Source organism: Lobosporangium transversale, assembly GCF_002105155.1.
Source record: "Lobosporangium transversale strain NRRL 3116 chromosome Unknown BCR41scaffold_3, whole genome shotgun sequence".
Lineage (NCBI taxonomy): Eukaryota > Fungi > Mortierellomycota > Mortierellomycetes > Mortierellales > Mortierellaceae > Lobosporangium > Lobosporangium transversale.
Window position 1 is genome coordinate 1588576 of NW_019028981.1, and position 19375 is coordinate 1607950.

The following is a 19375-nucleotide window of genomic DNA, read 5'->3' on the forward strand; positions in this document are numbered from 1 at the left end:
ATGTCCGCTTATCAAAAAAACGCGTAAGTCTCCAAGTCGCGTGGGAAAACGTGTTAAAACAAGGTTAAAAGAACTGTGCATTACATCCATCCCATCCATCCATCCATCCATCCATCCATTCATCACTCTCTCCTCTCCAAATTACCCGTCCAGCTCATATTCAAATAATGAATTCCTTTGACTTTTCTCATCACTCCCATAGACGATATAATCCCTTAACAAACTCATGGGTCCTTTGTTCTCCACACCGAACTCAGCGTCCGTGGCAAGGCAAAGAAGAGGACAGTGACGCGCCTGCTAGGCCAACATATGATCCTCAGTGCTATCTCTGCCCCAACAACTCGCGCGCCAATGGAGACAAGAAAAACCCAGATTATAAAGACACTTTTATTTTTGAGAATGATTTCCCTGCTGTCCGAGATGATCAACCACCTTTAGATGATACTTCTGAAGGTATCAAAGAATCCTTTCTTCTGCATAAACAACGTGTTAAAAAAAAAAAAAAAAAAAAAAAAATATTAACTCGGACTTAGCATTGCCACCATTTTTTTTTTTTTTTTTTTTTTTTTTTCCAATAAGATGATAACCCTTTGCTTCAAGTTCAATCCGTCCGTGGACAATGCCATGTTATCTGCTTTACTCCTAATCATGCCAAAACCTTGGCTGAAATGTCCGAATCGGAAATCCTACCTGTGATCCATGCGTGGATCAGCATCTATAAAGATCTTCAATCCAAGCCATTTATCAACCACGTCCAGATCTTTGAAAACAAGGGTGCTGTCATGGGATGCTCCAATCCGCACCCACATGGACAGGTTTGGGCTACAGAAGATATTCCTCAAGAGACCAGTCAGGAATTAGTCAATATGAAGGCCTATCAAGCTAAACATCACCGATGCTTGCTTTGTGATTATGTCAATACAGAAAAGAAAGCTGATCTTGCAGCAAAAAACATATCAGAAGCAGGAGCAGCAGCGACAACAGCAACTACAACGTCCAACACGAGGACCCCACAGGGATCACGCATTATTTGTGAGAATGACAGCTTCATATGTGTCGTTCCATTCTGGGCTATTTGGCCCTTTGAGACCCTCATCATCTCCAAATCCCACGCCCCACGCCTCTCTGATCTATCAACCACAGAACAACAGGATTTAGCCAATATCCTACGAAGGATAACTTGCAGATACGATAATCTCTTCCGATGCTCCTTCCCATACTCAATGGGGATCCATCAATCCCCAACGGGTGACAATAAGGAATTCGAGACTTTGTCCCATTTACACTTGCACTTTTATCCGCCTCTGCTTAGAAGTGCCACAGTCAAGAAGTTTCTTGTGGGGTATGACAATAAGGAGTTTGGTTTTTATTTTTTTCTTTTTTTTTTTTCTAGCAGAAAAGATAAAAAGATATTTGCTAACTCTGCAAACTCGTATTTTTTTCTACCATTTCTAAACTCTTTGATCCAGGTTCGAGCTCCTTGCTCAAGCCCAGCGTGATCTCACGCCCGAACAAGCTGCGGCGCGATTGGCTGATTGTTCAGAAGTCCATTATATGGCTTCATGAAATCATTTCATTTGTCATAAACAAGTAGAGTAAATAAATTATTAAAAAAACTTCGGATCTCTGGTTTGCTTACTGCAACCTCACTCGCTTTCATCCCAAGAGACAATAAGCACGACCAAGAACCCCCCATCTTCCCTATTAATGCCGGCAACCTTAGGGTCGGTGAATATCACTGATTTAACACTAATTTACTAGAGCTGTTGAAACAAAAAGCGGCACCCGATAAACAAAAAATGAAAAAAAAAAAAAAAAAAAAAAAAAACAGCTAGTTCCCACATGTCGGATCAAGTTTATCATGTATACAGCACCACTATCCAATAATATAAAATCTTCTGTTGCCGTTCGCTGTGCAGATTACATTTCCTTTCTACTGTCCTAACGGAGCAAAGCATTGCACTCTTTAGCAAGACAAGAGCCGATCGTGATGAAGCAGCGGTCTTGCAACTTTTTTTTTTTTTTTTTTTTTTTTTTCCTTAAAAAAGAAAAACTATATTTACAAGTCAATCCTCTTGTTGATTTTGTACATCAAAGTGACGGGAAACTATTCGTTTCTAGACTCGATGTACTTCCAAATCTTTAGATAGAAGGCATTACCATGTACGTCGTTAGTATTAGAATCTACTTGCATCCATGCCTTCACACTAATGCTTGAACGAGCTGATACCTGGTCTTTGCTTGCAACTATCTAGCAAAGGCTTTGCCATCCTCGAGCTCACCATTCTCAGCTGCGATTGCTCTGAACGATCGTCCTGGCATCCGTTGCTCCTCGAGCCATAGCCATCAGCATCTCTTGGCTCCATTATGGAGCGTTTCGGCGACTTTTCCAACTTGTGGGGTGGGAAAGTATCGAGGAAACGTGCGTTATCCTCATTAGTAAACAGTTGATCCTCAGTAGGCTCTAAAAGCTCTTTAGGCTCCTCATCGTGTCGTCGACGGTTTTTCGAAGGTTTATTCTTTGACCTTTTCTTCTTCGAACCCATCATTGAAAGGTTTAACTGATCGTCTGCTTTGAGTTTTGAATCTTTAGGAGGTGTAGAAATGTTGCTCGACTTGGGAGGCAATTGACTCTGCCTTCCTTCTGGCTCAACCTGGTTCTTAAGTTGATTACGAGGCCCATGGGTACCATTGGGCGCATCATGATGCTCTAGCCTTCGATTCACATAGTGATCTGGGCGCTCATGCTGTTGAGAGTTTTGGGAACTACGGTTGCATGATTGTTGCCAAGAACGTCGGCGGTGATATCCATGATAATTAGGCCGTCTGTTATACATAGGTGACCATTCCCCCGATCTATCACCAGGGGGCTTTGGGTCGTCTTTTACATCCGTGAAGTACGCCATATTGTGGACGTCTCCTCCATGTGCATGAGTAACACAGGGATCAAACTCACCGTTTCTTCCTTGACACTGCCCAGGATCGTCGTGGGCCTGATTATGCTGCTGCATCTGTTGCTCAACACTCCACTGAGCCACATTGGGGTCCTGAAGCGGTATAACAATGGCTGGAGTTGGCATCCATACTGGCACATCAGGGACTAATGCAAGAAGGGAGAAATGCAAAGATTTAGTTTTGACATTTAGACCAAGCTGGTGGTCGTTCTTCCTATCAATGGATAAAGACATATCGGAGCCCAGTAGCAAAAGACATACAATATGCAGGCCCCACCCCTGGCATCATCGCAAACTCATATGCTTGATGCGGAAAACAAGGTCCAGGAGGACGGGCATAATTTGCCATATAATGACTGGTGATTCCTTGGTCCCCATAATTACCCTGGTTTTGATTGTTGGGCCAAACTGTATGGGCATCGTGGGTGTCCACAGGGAACCTACGGTAAGGCGTACCCAATCCACAAGCCGAGGGGCCGGGGGAAGGAACTGTCGGTGGAGTCTCATTGAGTGAAAGAGGGGGACTTGGTATAACGTGACTATCAGGTGCCACTGTTGGCTTGCAATGCGTTCTATAACTGTATAATTTTATGTACTATTAGTAATCTGCTTACAAGTGCTAGGTGTGTTATACCATCAAAGGAAAAGGGAATCAGCTCATACTCTCCACCACTGAGCAAAGTGTTTGACTTGAGTCTGGCAGCAATAGGCACATCGCGAAGACGTTTCCCTCTAGTGTAATTGAGCATAGCTAGCGCATCCGCTGCAGTTGAAAACTCAACGAACCACATGTTTCCAACGGTTTCTCTCCTGATAGACTTTGCAGGGCAATGGGCTTCAGCGAACAACGATGCGATTTCCTACAAAAAAAAAAAAAAAACATTGCTATCAGTGAATAAATAAATACTTTATATAAGAAGCGTTAAAACTTAAACGGCCAACATACCTCAGATTCCGTTTCTAATGGAAGGTCTCGTAATATGATTGTGGTCCTTGGCTTTTCAAAAGCGACAGGCTTGACCATGGTGCCCGAATCATCGACCACAACTGCATGAGATCGTCGCAGAGCACTGACGACTTCCTGTATATCTCCTGTTATGGCCTTGACTTTCTTAAATCCCGCAATTATCGAAATGGGAACCCAGCGCTCGCTGTTCATCTTAGAAACTATTGTTCCTCAAGGAAAGTAAATCTGAGTATGTATGTTATATGAATTACAAACACAAGGGATCATGATATTTTTACTTCCGTACCCAAATATGTGTCCGTCGCCAAGTTTCTAGGCGAAAAATACCACTCCAATTGTTCAAGTAAACGGTCGTGACTTGAAGCTATATAAAGATATTAATAGGTAAGTAATCGAAGGAATCTTTCTTTAATCAGGTAAAAGCAATATCTACCGAATTACCCTGGTCAGCGCACGGGCTGGTATCTACTGTTTGTGATGATATCTCTGGAGCTGGCTTTGGTGTATTTAATTCCAAGTCATACTGGCCTACATTTGGCATCCATTGAGGTGCCCACGGAGCGTTATGGGGATAGTTGCCCCAGGCTGCTACGAATGGATTTTGGTACAGAAAGCACTCTTCCATTGAGGTAGAGGGCTGCAACATAGCTGTTTGGCTGGACTGTAGTAAATGATAGCTGTTTGAAGGGCTCGAGAAGCTCAAGTGCCTATCTTGGTGGTGGTCAGAGGGGATCATCTCGTTTTTGCAGCTCTGGTCCATGTCATCGACAAGGATGCCAGTAGTGTGGTGGTAGACAAAGTTTTGTGCGCCGTAAGAGGGTGTAAACAAGTTCAATGAGTTTGGATCATATGTTAGCAACTCGTCATAAGGAAAAGGCGATATAGGGGGTTTGTAGTATGTAGGATTGAAAATAACAGCGCTATCGTTCGAGCTTCTTCTTGGTGCCCGTGGTGGACGCGGAAAAGTTTGACTGGGAAAGTTGAGTGGCTGGCTGAAGTTGTTGCCTAATGAAGAGTGTAGAGGCTGGTTGTATTTTGTATTTGAAAATGAAGAAAGGCGCTTCTGTTGTTGATTTTGTGACCTGGTGCTTCTTCTGCCTTTGCTATAATTGATACCACTATTATAATTAAAGGATCTGGCATTGGTGTCGTTGATATCATTAAATCTGATGTGAGGGTTGCTGATGCGATCGTTTCGGCCATTGTCACTGGCTTGATTCCTGGAATTGTAAGCTAGATTTGTAGATTGCAAAGCCTCATTAAAAGGGGGCGAATGATCCCCTGTCGATTTACGTCGTGGATGTTGATACACCTGTTCAGACAATCCGGGTTGTAGATTCTCCACGCTAGTGTGGTTACGGAGATCCTTTACGGATCTGTATGCTAGGATACGATTGTCATTCATCATATGTGCAATCGGCGATTGTTATATTGCAAAGCCCTAGTGTATTGTTTTTGTCCATATGTTGCAGAAGAATTTAGTATTGAGGGTAACGTTAGCTAATCATCCTTTCGACTCCTCTATAAACCACGTTTTTTACTTTGCATAGAAATCCCTCGTATGAATTAACGTAGAAGTATAACCAGAATGGGGGTTATAGAAGTTTAATAAAAGCACTGGTTTCAGTAGAAAATATGTACAAGGATGGTTACGTGATTGTAATATACGTACAGAGGCAAAGAGGGTAAAGTCAAATGTAAAATCGACTGCGCCTGCAGCTTGGTGTTTTGGCGTTGAGTTGGTGGAGTTGGGAAGTAGAGAGAAAGGCAGGACAAGCTCAAAGGTGATTTATATTAGCAAGGATTTTCGCATGCTTCATAATGTACTAGCTTTACCCGCGCAATGTGTTACACTATTCACTACTATTTCTCGTGAGCTCTTCCTGGAACTAGAGCTTCTTTCTGTGGACAATTTTTTGTGGATATTTTCGTACAATCGCGCCACATCACATTAAAATAGATATATCTGTGTAGTCAGCACCTTCCTTCTGCGACCGAGGTGGAGATTGATTTAAGTTTACCTTTCCACGACCTGAAAGAGAAATATGTTCGCGACAGTTGAAGAGCAGAGGCGCTTTTTTTTTTTTTTTATTTTTGGTGGCAAAATATGGCCCACGAAAGTTTGGTCCAGGCTGAGAGTAAACTTGTTTTTTGTACGACTTTTGGCGCTTGGACCGACAGGAGAGAAGAATGAGAGCGATTTTGGTTCAATGTTTGTAGAACTTGAATTGAATGGGAAGAACAATGGAATTGGAGTTGAGATTAGGAAACCAGTGAAAAAAAGAAAAAAGTGGTTTCGTTTGGGTTGAATGGGTTCTGAAAGTGCATAATTAAATGTATGGTTTTACATTTACGCAAAACCCCTGAGTAAAATTATCCACAGATTAATGGACCCCCTTGGAGACAAAGCCTCAATATTAATCAAGCTTGGGGATTTTGACTTCCGACACTTTGTTTTGCATGTGCTGACTTCATGATCCACGCGCTTTTTGGACAGGGACTGATCCTCGTTTGGTAAATCGAGCACCACAACAGTAAGCAACAAATAAATTTTTTTTAAGCATTTGACATGTATTCTTCATATTTTAATATGCAGGCATTGTCAAATAGGATCAGATGTTTATTGTGAAGATAGAAAGCACAACCGATATCGAGATATTAGAGGGTGGATGAAAAAGACAGCATCCGAGCCAGAGGAAAAAAAGGTTTGTGTAGAGAGATTTGAATGCGGCAAGTCAAAAGGCAGTTTAGTGGCGCGGCCAAGGCGAAAGAAAATAGTAAATAATATTGATGCTTAGCATGCACATCCTGATTCTCTGTTGTCACGGTTAAGATCAACTCCTCTTGGATTGAGTCCTGCTCCACGAGGGCGTGGATTAGCAAGCATATCCAAAGGCATCTTCTTGGCTATATTTTTAAAGTTCGAAGTTAAAAGGTAAATAGACAATACCTGACACTCTATAAATATTTTTTATTTTTATTTCTATTGATTTTCCTTACCTATGCTTGTGAATAACTCATTCACATTAGTCGCTGTTTTAGCAGAAGTTTCGAAGAACAAGAGACCAGCCTCATCAGCATATGCTTGGGCCTCCTACATGAAGAAAAATAAAGCAGCAGGTACGATTGATCTTCAGTATCAAGAAAATATACTGTGATGATTGAAGCTGTTCTTCGCCACACTGTGTCATCAGTCTATTACCTCTGTCTCAATAACGCGTCTTGCGCTCAAATCACTTTTGTTTCCTGCCAATGCAATCACAATGTTGGGGTCTGCCTGACGTTGAAGCTCTTTGACCCATGACTTGGCTTTGTCCAATGACGACTATTTCATTACATTGGTGACTTAATATTAGTTTTCGCGAAAAAAAAAAAAAAAAAAAAAAAAAAAAAAAAAAAAACATACATGTCCCTGATGTCCCTATATCAAATACGGTCCTTACGCTTTGAGTGATATCGTAGACAACGACTGCACAGTTTGCATTGCGGTAGTACATAGGTGCCAAACTCTATAAGCACAAAGACGTTAAAAGTAGAGCCGCTTAGTAAAAGTCCATCCCTGACTGATGCTGAAGTGAATATGTATTTTTCAAAAATCACGAAGGTACACGTGCCTTATAGCGCTCCTGTCCAGCGGTATCCCTTTTTTTACGATAAATATGTAGAGAGGAGAATTTTAATAATTAGCATTATCGCTCATAAAGAGGCATTAGATATTGATGTTTTCAGTCGTACCAGATCTCAAATTTGACTGTTGTGGCATCATCCAGGCAAATAGTCTGTGTCAAGAAGGCAGCTATTTTTTTTAAGAAAGTGATTGCAACAGTCAATATGTTGACTTCTCAAGAGTAGTTGTTCTAATCATATCCGCGGCTGCATTATTTTCGACTTTGTACGATCCTGTGATACATGTCTTCGCCATTGATGTAATATTACCTCCAATGGTGCTCTCTCTATAATCATCAAATTGATCCTTAACAAAGCGGAGGACAAGACTATGAAGAGTTCATCCATTCACAGGAGGGGGAAAAAAGAAAAAAGAAAAAAGAAAAAAAAGTTTTGAATCAGAATAATGATATTTTTGAGTAGTATTGATAATAACGTGAACGTATATCTCTAGATTACCTTGATTTTCCAACAGCAGACTCGCCTGAAATTACCAAAAAAAAAAAAAAAAAAAAAAAACCCCAGAGGAATCAGAGGAATCAGAAGAATGTAATTTTTGTGTTAGTGAGTTTTACCTAGTGAGGCGGTTGACTGTGTACACTTAGACATCAGCAATTAAAAATATGATTAGCAGAAATGCATCAGCTCATTAAGGACAATACACACCCAGCAAAACTAGCTTGAACTGGAAAAGTTTGCCGGATGGCGGCTCTTGCGTTGAGGTCTGACGAGAGTTGGACATGGCGCCGATTTTATTTTTGATAACGAATGTGTATAATTGTGAGTTGTATAAATGCAGTAAAGGTGGGTAAGAGTGGGTGTGTTAAGTTTGTTGGAGGAAGCGAGGAGCAAGATGACGAAGAGAGAAACACATGTGCGCATTGAAGAAAAAAAAAAAAAAAAGAAAAAAAGAAACGTGACTCGATCCGGACAACAGATGAGTCTTTACAACAGACCTTTAAAAGGATTAGCTTGGTATTGGCAATCGATGAGGGTCATCCATCATTATTGGAAATGGTCTTATGCTTGTGAATCTATTTCCTGTCGGCCTTATAACGAGGAAAACCCAAGGAAGCCGCTATGCGGGAGCTGAAAGGCTCGTAGCGATCATCAATCCCAAATACCGCTATATTGTTATTTATATATAAACCTAAGGCTTAAGATATATCGACTAGAGTGTCGGGAAATGCTGGGTTATCTGGCCTTGTGGGGTTGGTGTCATTGGCACCGATGATGGTGCCGGCCGGAAGGGACAGCGTTAGGTCAACGTGGCGACAAGAGGACTGATGCTCATAATCGCTTCCATGGAGCGAGATTTTAACGCTATTGTTGCGTAAGGATATACAATGAGAGTTGCGCATTCAACTACTCTGCGAAGCTGGACTATCCTGGCTTCTTCATTTGATCGACGACATCTTCGAGTCAATCAAGCCAGACCTACACAAAACCGTAAATCTTTAACTTGTGCTCGTCAGTCATGACCATTACCGTATACCGATGAACGTGTCCTCTTAATTTACTTTTTTTTTTTTTTTTTTTTTTTTTTTTTTTTGGATGTGCTCTCTTCCCATTCGAGTAAGTATTACTGACATACGATGGTGCGGCTCTTTAGACATGTATGTTTATGTTCGAATTATGGCCCGACTGTGCAGAGTTAATGATTATACTTCTTGACGCCGATGATACCATGCCTTTAAGTCTGTTGGCTTTGCATCAAAACTATCAGAGTCGATAATCTGCTTGGTGATAGTAAAAAAAGTCCTGCTCAATGTTAACTCCCGATGCTTGGTGTTGGGTTTTCGTTCCTGAACGTGTTACATTCTGGATAAGACTTTTGACCTTCGATGTTTCATATTACATGTGTGTACAGAACCAGTATCGAACTGCATCGTGAGCTACAACCCAATTGAGTCCTCGCCTTCGGTCTAATGTTCTCATACTTTTAAAGTGCAGATTTCTCAATTATACACATGTATAGATATATATACATATAATGCAACAGGATTTTTTTTATTTAAAAAAATCCCATGTGGGTTTAAGTCAACGCACTGTGTCCTCTTGGATTCACTATCACATAAATCTGGCTTGACTAGTCGAAATGATATGACTATGAGTTCTTGCTCAGAAATAGTATCTGAGAGAAAGAGGAAATCAAAGCAGAGGGAGCTTTTCCTCAACCTTGAAGAACAAGAGTCTCAAAAGGCGTCCACCCCGATTATCCTTTGTGTTTAGGGAGCATAGTTTGCCCTCTACAAATAATAATAATAATAAAGCAAAAAAGTAGAATGCAAGGAATTAAGAGTTCTTGTACTCTTTTTGTTTTACATTTATTAAGAATAACAGATCTATTTTAATAGCCAGGAATGGGGCCAGAACTCCACACGACACGTCGAACGTCACTCACCGCAGGGTTGAAAAGCTCGAATATTTCGGCTTCATCGTTCACATGTTGCAACAGCTCTTGGTCATGTTTATCTAGCAATGACTGCAGAAGCAGGCTGTCCTCCTTTACAAACAGAAACGCCCAGGTGATCAATCTACCCCAGAATCCATGATGTGCTAGTGACCGTGCCAGTCGTAAAAACTTATCCGATCCAAGATGTTCGAGTGACATCGTAAGATATGTTTGGGCTGTGAATTGACGGTTAGCAAGGATACTGATCATGGTATTGAAGGCATGATCCTCATGATCTCCTCGAGCTAAAGGCTTTCTCTTATCAACTGTTTTCTCGCAAGCAGTGGCTGCCTTGACGAACTTTAGGTATTCTTTGGTGATACTTCCTTTGATAGTAGAGGTGGGTGTACTGCAAGGTGTCGTCTCGAAGCAGCCTGTACAAGATTCGCATGACATTGCTCAGTGTTTTAAAGTAAGAAAGAATGAGAATAGTCGTCAGAGGCGAATGCTGATGCCATTGAAGCCTAAATGACCGACTTGGTCATATATCACTGGAAGAACTTATAGGGCCCTTAATTATGTACAAAGCCACGAAAGGTCTTCCTAAATGAACCTGACCTGCACCACTCATCGTCTTGATCATCTTCCATCATCCCCATCCTTCTCCTTATCCGTTGCTCTCAGCGCTGCAGATCAACTGAATCTCCTTCGTCAAACCCTTTTTCTCAATCTTCTTTTCTTTTATTTCTTTCTTTCTTTCCTTCCTTCTTCTTCTTTTTCTCTTCTTTTTTTTCTTTTGTTTTTCTTTTTTTTATTTTATTTTATTTTGTTTTATTTTATTTTCTTTACCACCATCTATCATTACTCTCTGGATCTGCCGCAGATACATCTTCCTATTCTGCTGCCTTACTTTAACGTTTCCTTTCTCTTTATCAGTGTATGTTCTTGTTTTTCACTTTATTTTTTATTTTTATTTTTATATTTTATATTTTATATTTTATATTTTTTTCTTCTGTTCGGCGACTTTCCTATGAGTGTTATAATGTTGCCCTACTCAGGTCCTTTCTTTCTTTTTCCTCCATAAGAATGCATTCAATGGTGGTTAAATAATCAAGGATGATGTTCCCATCTATTTTATTGGGTTTCTTTGTCGTCTTTCTCCTTGCATTATATGGACCGAATCTTTACACTTGTTTAGAGTCTTTCTTTCGCATGTTCAGATTCATTCGTTTTGCTTTTTTGTCCTTGTGTGTTGAGCCTCTTTTATTTACAAATATGACCAATCTTTTTTTGTGTATTTCCTTTTTTTTTTTTTATTGCTTTTTTTGATTTGACTTTTGATTTCGGCTTGCCTACTCGTCTGTCCTGCCTTGCTCTCCGGGTTCCTTAGTTTCTTTCCTGTTCGTTCCTTCGTGTCATCAGTCCTTTTTGACTGACAGTTACAATCAAGAGGCCCCATTTTATTTCTTTGTCTCCAGGGGCATTCCTCACCGTTGTAAAGACTACTGCCATTTTTTTTTCTTTTTTTTTCTCATATTTTTCACAATCCAATATCTATTACAACCATGAAGCGAAGCAACGATTATGCTCAGAGCCAAGATGCTTTCAAGAAGCCACGCGTCGCACAAGGCTACAGCACTAGCAGTAGCAACAGTTACTCCGGTATGGGTGGCTCAACTGCTGATATTTATGGGGCTAGCTATGGTGCTAATGCCATGGCAATGTATGGCCAAATGTCAGGCAGTGGTCAATACGGTGCTCAATATAGTGCTGACCCTTCCATGTCTTTGACAGGATCATATCCGCCATACCAGACTTCCGCTTTCGGAACACCCTATGCCAACATACCTTTCCAAGTTCCATTCCCAACCGGTGCTGCGGCGGGCTCAGCAAACGGTCGTACTGTCTACATTGGCAATATCGCACCAGAGACACAAATCGACGAGGTCCTAAGCTTTGTTCGCACTGGTCTTGTGGAAAGCGCGCGTCTGTTGCCAGAGAAGAATTGCGCCTTTATTTCATTTGTTGATGCAGCTGCAGCCTCTGCCTTCCACCTCGAGGCCAACACTCGTAAGATGACCCTCGCAGGACGCGAACTCCGAGTTGGCTGGGGTAAGCCTTCGCAAATTCCAGGTCCTGTGCTTCAGGCTATCCAGCAAGGCGCAACTAGAAATGTGTTCCTCGGTAATGTTGATGATTCCATTACCGAGCAAGGATTGCGTGCCGATTTCTCGCAATATGGACCCATCGATACTATCAAAATTTTGAGAGAAAAGAACATTGCTTTTGTACACTTCACGAGCATTAGCAACGCAATGAAGGCTGTGGCGGCTTTGCCACACGATGCTCGTTATTCTGGACGCCGAATCAACTATGGAAAGGACAGATGTGCCAAGAACGCTGTAGCAGGAATGCCTGGCGGAATGTCCGGGTCTTTTGGCTTTGGAGGGTCTAACTATTCACAGTTTGGGTCCTCAATGTCTATGGGATTCAATCCAAGCTTTGATCGTTTTTCAAGCGGTGGTCGCATGGGTACCTCTGGTCTGCAAATGGGTGCCTTGACAGCTGAGGGTAACAGAACTGTATACCTGGGTGGCATCAGCGAAGAGACAACCACTGAAGATCTTTGCAATGCAATCCGTGGTGGAATCTTGAGTAGCATCCGATACCTTCCTCAGAAGCACATTGCCTTTGTGACTTTTGTGGATCCCCAAGCAGCCACCAACTTTTTTAATGTGGCGTCACTCGGAATTACCGTTCGATCCCGACCTCTCAAGGTTGGCTGGGGCCAAAATGCCCATGCCTTGCCACACCAAGTTATTGAAGCCGTACAAAGAGGTGCAACTCGCAATGTGTACCTTGGTCAGCTTGATGATTCATTCACTGAGGAGAAACTTCGACAAGACTTTTCTGAATTTGGAGAAATTGAGCTGGTCAACATTCTGAAAGAGAAGAATTGTGGATTTGTCAACTTTACAACCATTTTGTCAGCAGTCCAGGCCGTTGAAGGCATTCGTCGTAACTCTGCATATGACAATATCAAAATTAACTATGGTAAGGATCGATGTGGTAATCCCCCTCGTCCACAACGCAACTTCAACAAAAACGCGAATGGAAACAGCCACGATTCAGAAAATGGAGAAAATGGTCAAAATGGTGCTGGATCTGATGATGTAACCAAGGTCGACGACAACGCCAATGACGCCAAAGCCTTTGACGAAGACGATGAGATGTTCCAAATGGGTGTATAATTGCGTACAGATTTGTCGAAATATCCACGAATTGCGAATAATAACTGAAGATTGTAGAAATACATATCATAATTGACCAAATTCATAAAATATCATACTGTCAAAACGGCAGTCCCTTCAATTGACGCCTAGTTCTCAAACGCGTCTAGAAATAAAGTTCATTTCCTGCTTTTCAACCGTAGCTGTTTCATCTTTTTAAATGATTGTGGGCAAAGGGAAATTGCTCAATTTTTTTAAAAAAATATAGTGCGGCACCTCTGCGCGGGCGCATGCATAGGATGCAGCTGTTCTTTTCATTGCTCTCACCGCTGATGATCGCGAACAGATAGAGTAGGGAATTAAGGCACGCTCAAAACTCACTTTTTTTTTTTTTTACTTCATTATTCTTGTTTGTCATTTTAATTGCGCATATCGTTCTCGTGCCTTCCTCCGTGCCTGCTCACCAGGGGTCTCCGGCGTCCGTGAGGCAGCATCGCCCTGGGTTTGCAAGGCTTTAGATCCCAGCCCCGCCTTTCGATCTGTCACCATCAATTGTATAGGCTCAACCACACCCTGACCAGCAACACCCAATCCAGTTCCTGCTTTCCAACCCATCTTGCTAAGCATGGCATGCCCTTTGTTGGTATGGGCTACCGGTACATGGAATCCACTAGTCTGTGCCGCCATCTCTTGGTGTTGCTGTTGTTGTTGTGAAGCATATACAGGAATGACAGAAGGAATAGGTGATGATCGATCAGGATTGTATAATCGACGTTTTGCAGCTCTATCAACGTATTGTGACGCCCCTTGACTCCCTTCATCTCCATCGCCACTGACTTCCCCTCCACGTTTAGAATTAAAATACGTCTTTCTGTCGGGTCCTGCCCATTTTTTCTTTAAACGATTCATCTCCTCAATTCTTTCCTGCTCTCGTGTCAATCGAAGATCTCCCACAAGCGATGGCGAGTTCTTCTCTGCAGGGATTGTCGAACCCTCCCAATGACCTTTATCACTCATGACTTCAATCTCATTCCCATCTGTGATCTGACAAGTCTCGCATATTCGTCCATCCTCATGGAGATGGACTTCAAACACTGTCGAGCCCATCCGAAGTTGATCCATATGCTTTAATGCAAAGGGCTGACTAGCTGCTTTGGGTACTGACAACCGTTCCCCATTCAAAAAAGTACCGTGGGTTGATCCGCAATCCGTTATTTGGAACGTGTCAATATAATCAAGTGAAGCCATCGCCGCAGTCGTCGCTGTCAACATAGTTTCGTAGTACTGCTGGTACTTTTCCAACTGTTGTTGATAGTCTTTATATTGCTGTTCCAAACCTTGACTCTGCACCATCTGCGCTGGCTCATCATATTCTTCACCTTCCTCCAGCTCACCCTCCATTTCTCTTCCTTTATTTTCTCCTCGATAGTTCTCAAGTCCCGTGTCTCGTGCGCCAGCGCTTGGAGATTCGGGGAGCTCTCCGTCTTCTCTTCCATCATCATTATTTTCACCATCATCATTATCCTGCTGTCGCTGCTCTCCCGATCGTACTTCTGCATTAGAATGGCTTCCCTCGTTGGTTCCAGATGTCGAGGCTTCTACCTTCAGGATTGCTTCTGTTTCTGATAAAAATGCCGAGCTGCTGTTGTCATTCACAGCTCCGTCTTCATTTTTTTGCGTCGCTACCTCCGTCGACATGTCTGATTGAGATGGCTTATTGGGCGTATCAGCTGCGGGAGGCAGAGATTTGTGCTTCATGCTTCCTTGTGTTTGTGGGGTATATTGCTCGTTCTCAACTTCATCATATTGTTTCTTCTGAGACTGTTGCTGATGCTGATACTGCTGACGATGGTGTTGTCGTTGTTCCAGTTGTCCTTGTCCATCACTTTGCTGATGTGGATGAACCTGTTGTCGATCCAAATAAATGCTCGCATGGAATCGACTGATCTCCATCTCAACCATCCTGACTCGATTACCCTGTCCACTCAAGGGTCGATCCCGCCCAAAGGATAAACCTGAAGCATCCATTATGATCACTCCCCCGACTTTAAGTATATTGGAGGACAATACACACAATCTTAATGTGGCATCGCTCTCTGGGGGCTGCGCTGTAGCTGCCGATGCTGACGCATATTGGTTTAGTTCGATCGCATAGCCTGTATGAGGATCTATGTGATACATACCACCATTCATATTACTACTATTAGGAGGACCATATGCCTGTTGATGATGTTGATGATAGTAGTAATGCTGTTGTCCTTGTTTCTGTTGCTGTTGCTGTTGCTGTTGCTGTTGCGATGAATTCAAGCTATTTAAATTTGGTGCTTCCACGGGGATATAGGTTTCTGTTGCTGCATCGTAATATGAGTAGGTGCCTGTGTAGGCGTCATGCCATAATTGAGTTGCTGCATGGAATGCAAATGCAGGTTGGTCCTTTGTTGCTTGGAACCCATCTGGGTGTGGAAAAGTGAAAGGAGAGGACGAACCATCGCCAATAACAGTAGAAGTAGTAGTAGTCGCGGTAGTAGATGTAGAATTAGATGTAAAAGCTCCAAAAAGCGCATCTGCAGCGGCATTGGCAGCAGCAATGTCTTGTTTTTCTTTCTGTTCTGAGGCTGTCCGTGCCTGCAGGTATCCGTTCAATTCATCGTCAAAGTCGGCCATGAGAACATGTGCTCCATGGACAAGCAAAGAGCAAAACTGTTAAAGCAAGAATTTTGTGACAGTTGGAATTCGAAATGTTTTGAATCGTGTGCAACGTGGCTTTTGTAAAGGCTAAAAAAAAAATAAAAAAAAAAAAAGTTCATTTCAAAACACCAGTTGGCATTACATACTTGAACAAGAATGGCGCTTAGACACAAGAAGGCACAGGCAGAAGACCCAGAAGAAAGAGCATTGGTATGTTGTGGACGAAACTTATACTGATTAACAATCATTTCCGAATTCTTTTAAATAACATAACAAACACATGTATATATATATATCTAGAGACGTATGCAAACCTTTGATCAGAACGATAGTGATCTGGATCAAGAGGACAGTGATAAAAGTGATCAGGAAATATTTAATGAAGAGGATTATGATGATGGTGAAGCGAGTCAAGAGGACAGTCAAGAGGAAGATGACCAGGAGGATGACCAGGAGGATGATCAGGAAGAAGACGAGGAAGAGGAAGAAGAAGATTCTGACGATAGCGAAGAGGGTTCTGATGCTTCAGACGATTCAGATAGTGATTCAGACAGTAATGACAGAGAACTGAGAGAACTCCAAAACAGTAAGTAAAAAAAAAAAAAAAAAAAAAAAAAGCGTTTATTGCAACTTATTTGATTACATCGCGCATCAAAGAAGAGATATATTCAAGGGATAATTTGACTCTTCATTCATAACCATCCTTCTTTTTTTTTTTTTTTTTTTTTTCAATTGCCCTATTATCCAAACCATGATAGATCTATCTCAAATACCCTTTGATAAACTAGCAGAGATTCAACAAAAAGTTGGGATGAAAGCATTTCACCAAACCCTTCGTGGAACTGAAAAGAAAAAGAGCACACATACATCTACATCTACAACAAACAAAGGATCTCAGCGGAAGCCTCAAACATATGATGACGATGATAGTGATGATGATGACGATGATGACGATGATGACGGCGATGATGATGAAGAGACACCTCAGAAAAAAATGGATAAGAAACAACGCAGGATTATTGAGAAGAGAACGGATAAAAATAGGTAAGGGATGGATTAGATGGATCATAAAGCAACTCCAGCTCATTTTCAATGTGACGAGGATCTGACCAATGCTCTGCTTCTACTATTAATTTTATAAAAAAAAAAAAAAAAAAAAAAAAAGACCTATGGAAATTGGATCAAAAAAGCCTGTAGGACGCTTCCGTCAGGTTGTAGAAGTTCCAACTGTGGTATGCCTTTTAGTACACAAATCCTTTAAGTATCGTGTGGATTACATAAGTGCTTGAAAAAAAAAAAAAAAAAAAAAAAAAACTTATAGGAAATGGTGCTTCCAAAAAAAAAAAAAAAAAAAAAAAAAAAAAAATAGAAACGTCGTGATCCTCGATTTGACAGTCTGAGCGGGAAATTGGACACAGATCTGTTCGAAAAATCGTACTCATTCCTCAAAGACTATCAAGCGGACGAAATGAAGAAACTAAAGGAGTCGATCAAGAAGGCGCGTGATCCTGAAACAAAAGAGAAATTACAACGGCAGTTGAGTCGCATGTTGGATCGACAGGCAACAGAGGCTTCTGAGAAACGTAGGCAGGAGATTAAACGAGAGCATAAGCGTAAAGAAAAGGAATTGATCGCAAAGGGCAAGAACCCGTTCTTCTTGAAGAAGTCAGATCAAAAGAAGCTGGAGCTCATCGACAAATTCCAGCATCTTAAAGATAATCCAAAGGCTTTGGCGCGGGCGATGGAAAAGAGGCGGAAGAGAAACTCTGCAAAAGAAAAGACAAAGGTTTTGGGTGCTAAGCGTCGTAGATTCAACTAGGAAGGCTTGTCGATAACTCCTTCTATGGTCTTTCGTAATGACATTCAAAAAAAAAAAAAAAAAAAAAAAAATCCATGCTCAAAACAAGGTTCTCCTCATACCCAATCTTTAAAGATTTTTGTAAAGTGTTCCTTCATAATTGGGCTTGGTTGGGCTCTGTAAAATACAATAAAATCTTATCTAATCGAAGTGGATTAGACGGTTACGATTGAACATTGGCTGTGAAGAAAAAGAAAAAAGGAGTGGTTTTCTATATCGTTCTTGGTTGGTAAACTATTCCTCGATCCTCTTATTTATGGCGAAGGGGGAGGGAGGTTATTTTATTTAATTAAAGATCATAATAAAGAGTATCATCCATCTCGTCCACTTTTGAACATTGCTGTGGCTCGAATTAACTGTAGCTAAGAAATTGGTGAGATATTCATCAGTAATAACTAACGAGGCGAAGGAAGAGTATAGGTTTCTTCATTTGCATGTTTTTCATATAACCTCCGGACTCTCAAATGAATTGGCAACCAGTTAGCTCAGCAAATAAAATTTTCAACCAAGCAGCCGTCCACCATGGTTGGCACATTAACTAAGATGCTTCGCCTTGTGATGGAGAGGTCTTAATAAATACTTTTAAATACATGTTCTCTCCTGAGGACAATGTTAATGGCCTCAAGGACGCCATTAAGGCTGTGAATCCCAGTTCTTTCAAGAATGTTGATCTACATGATCTTGCTTTTTGAAGGGTATCCACCCCATCCGATCCCGAGAAGCAAATAACTATCGACACTTTGAGTCTCAGTGAGCAAGGAGAACTTAATCCGAGTATACCCATCTTAGAAGCAATTAAACACGACCTATCTAAGAACATTATCCGTGTGAATGCAGCAATGTGTACCTTTAGCTCTTAATAGGGGTTTCAAAATTGGACATTTTGCGGTTTATTTGAAAAAATTTATTTGCCAAAATGGGACACCCAAATACACCAGCTCGAGGGCTGATGTATTTTCAAATAGGCGCCTATTTATTTGGCCAAATGCTCAATTTTGAAACCCCAAATGTACCGATATTTGTGAGTTGAACTTATTTACCCAATCATAGCCCTGAGGAACAGCTTATGAAGAAAGAAAATAGAGTTAAAAAACCGAGTAGATTAAAGAAAAGAAAGGTTCCAAAGAAGTCAATTGACTATGGATGACGAAAGGGAAACGGATAAAACAGAGGGCCTAAGGAGAAGGAAGCAAGTGTTTTATTTTGACAACGCGTATTACTACAGGCTCACAATAGACCCTGCTCTAACAACGCTTTTTTATTTTTTTTATCAAAAACCTCAATGAACTGTCATGAGAATGTAGAGCATGGTTGCTCCTGATCTTGTCAGCTTCACCAATAACTTGAATGCTATTTGCTTTTAATGCAAAGACGTTACTATATCAGCTAAGAGTGAGGGTAAAAGGAAAGACGATTATCAAAATTGGTTGTAATAATTTAGAAGTATGCGTATAATGGGCATATCAGATCCACAGCTTTTGCAACGTGGTTCAAACCTGGTCAAATGATTTATTTACTCTTGCCAGACATAAAGGCGATCTCCAAGCGAAAAACAATATATTACATGTCACTGCCTCCAAAACCCATTGGTAGAACGAGGTCATAAAAGAAGTATTC

At 41.4% G+C, this 19375-nt stretch overlaps 8 protein-coding genes across 8 annotated transcripts; 3 read left to right on the forward strand and 5 right to left on the reverse strand.

Moving 5' to 3' along the window:
• Nucleotides 1-93: 93 nt before the first annotated feature.
• BCR41DRAFT_331777 (galactose-1-phosphate uridylyltransferase) lies at nucleotides 94-1773 on the forward strand. The gene is made up of 3 exons (XM_022021815.1): nucleotides 94-453; nucleotides 580-1342; nucleotides 1470-1773. Exons 1-3 carry the CDS (start codon nucleotides 168-170, stop codon nucleotides 1564-1566), a joined length of 1146 nt encoding a protein of 381 aa, XP_021885716.1. The 5' UTR covers nucleotides 94-167; the 3' UTR covers nucleotides 1567-1773.
• Nucleotides 1774-2107: 334 nt separating this feature from the next.
• BCR41DRAFT_367536 (hypothetical protein) lies at nucleotides 2108-4113 on the reverse strand (the record flags this gene model as incomplete). The annotated part of the gene is made up of 4 exons (XM_022026311.1): nucleotides 2108-2140; nucleotides 2283-3100; nucleotides 3589-3814; nucleotides 3901-4113. 4 exons carry the CDS (start codon nucleotides 4111-4113, stop codon nucleotides 2108-2110), a joined length of 1290 nt encoding a protein of 429 aa, XP_021885717.1.
• A 172-nt stretch (nucleotides 4114-4285) lies between these two features.
• BCR41DRAFT_126529 (hypothetical protein) lies at nucleotides 4286-5749 on the reverse strand. The gene is made up of 2 exons (XM_022019471.1): nucleotides 5594-5749; nucleotides 4286-5362 (listed from the first exon to the last, which is right to left on the reverse strand). The coding sequence occupies exon 2, from the start codon at nucleotides 5327-5329 to the stop codon at nucleotides 4334-4336; it is 996 nt and encodes a 331-aa protein (XP_021885718.1). The 5' UTR covers nucleotides 5330-5362; nucleotides 5594-5749; the 3' UTR covers nucleotides 4286-4333.
• Nucleotides 5750-6513: 764 nt separating this feature from the next.
• On the reverse strand, nucleotides 6514-8474 carry BCR41DRAFT_346409 (ras-related protein rab-5B-like protein). The gene is made up of 9 exons (XM_022022872.1): nucleotides 8254-8474; nucleotides 8047-8071; nucleotides 7858-7916; nucleotides 7657-7717; nucleotides 7536-7563; nucleotides 7365-7430; nucleotides 7124-7246; nucleotides 6922-7015; nucleotides 6514-6828 (listed from the first exon to the last, which is right to left on the reverse strand). Exons 1-9 carry the CDS (start codon nucleotides 8327-8329, stop codon nucleotides 6716-6718), a joined length of 645 nt encoding a protein of 214 aa, XP_021885719.1. The 5' UTR covers nucleotides 8330-8474; the 3' UTR covers nucleotides 6514-6715.
• A 1427-nt stretch (nucleotides 8475-9901) lies between these two features.
• BCR41DRAFT_346412 (hypothetical protein) lies at nucleotides 9902-10491 on the reverse strand. The gene has a single exon (XM_022022873.1). The coding sequence runs from the start codon at nucleotides 10436-10438 to the stop codon at nucleotides 9938-9940; it is 501 nt and encodes a 166-aa protein (XP_021885720.1). The 5' UTR covers nucleotides 10439-10491; the 3' UTR covers nucleotides 9902-9937.
• A 1368-nt stretch (nucleotides 10492-11859) lies between these two features.
• On the forward strand, nucleotides 11860-13152 carry BCR41DRAFT_296814 (hypothetical protein; the record flags this gene model as incomplete). The annotated part of the gene is made up of 1 exon (XM_022020441.1): nucleotides 11860-13152. A coding segment is annotated over one exon (1293 nt), but the record flags the coding sequence as incomplete, so codon positions are not given.
• A 522-nt stretch (nucleotides 13153-13674) lies between these two features.
• BCR41DRAFT_279772 (hypothetical protein) lies at nucleotides 13675-13908 on the reverse strand (the record flags this gene model as incomplete). The annotated part of the gene is made up of 1 exon (XM_022020220.1): nucleotides 13675-13908. A coding segment is annotated over one exon (234 nt), but the record flags the coding sequence as incomplete, so codon positions are not given.
• Nucleotides 13909-17063: 3155 nt separating this feature from the next.
• Nucleotides 17064-17719, forward strand: BCR41DRAFT_299228 (hypothetical protein; the record flags this gene model as incomplete). The annotated part of the gene is made up of 2 exons (XM_022020518.1): nucleotides 17064-17132; nucleotides 17270-17719. Coding segments are annotated over 2 exons (519 nt in total), but the record flags the coding sequence as incomplete, so codon positions are not given.
• Nucleotides 17720-19375: the final 1656 nt, after the last annotated feature.

Coding starts and splice junctions, on each gene's coding strand:
- BCR41DRAFT_331777 (XM_022021815.1), top strand. CDS start 168: ATGAATTCCTTTGACTTTTCTCATCACTCCCATAGACGATATAATCCC. Junction 454..579: donor TTTAGATGATACTTCTGAAG/GTATCAAAGAAT, acceptor TTTTCCAATAAG/ATGATAACCCTTTGCTTCAA. Junction 1,343..1,469: donor GTCAAGAAGTTTCTTGTGGG/GTATGACAATAA, acceptor TCTTTGATCCAG/GTTCGAGCTCCTTGCTCAAG.
- BCR41DRAFT_346412 (XM_022022873.1), bottom strand. CDS start 10,438: ATGTCATGCGAATCTTGTACAGGCTGCTTCGAGACGACACCTTGCAGT.
- BCR41DRAFT_126529 (XM_022019471.1), bottom strand. CDS start 5,329: ATGATGAATGACAATCGTATCCTAGCATACAGATCCGTAAAGGATCTC.
- BCR41DRAFT_346409 (XM_022022872.1), bottom strand. CDS start 8,329: ATGTCCAACTCTCGTCAGACCTCAACGCAAGAGCCGCCATCCGGCAAA. Junction 7,718..7,857: donor TAGAGAGAGCACCATTGGAG/GTAATATTACAT, acceptor TAAAAAAAATAG/CTGCCTTCTTGACACAGACT. Junction 7,564..7,656: donor ACAGTCAAATTTGAGATCTG/GTACGACTGAAA, acceptor TCGTAAAAAAAG/GGATACCGCTGGACAGGAGC.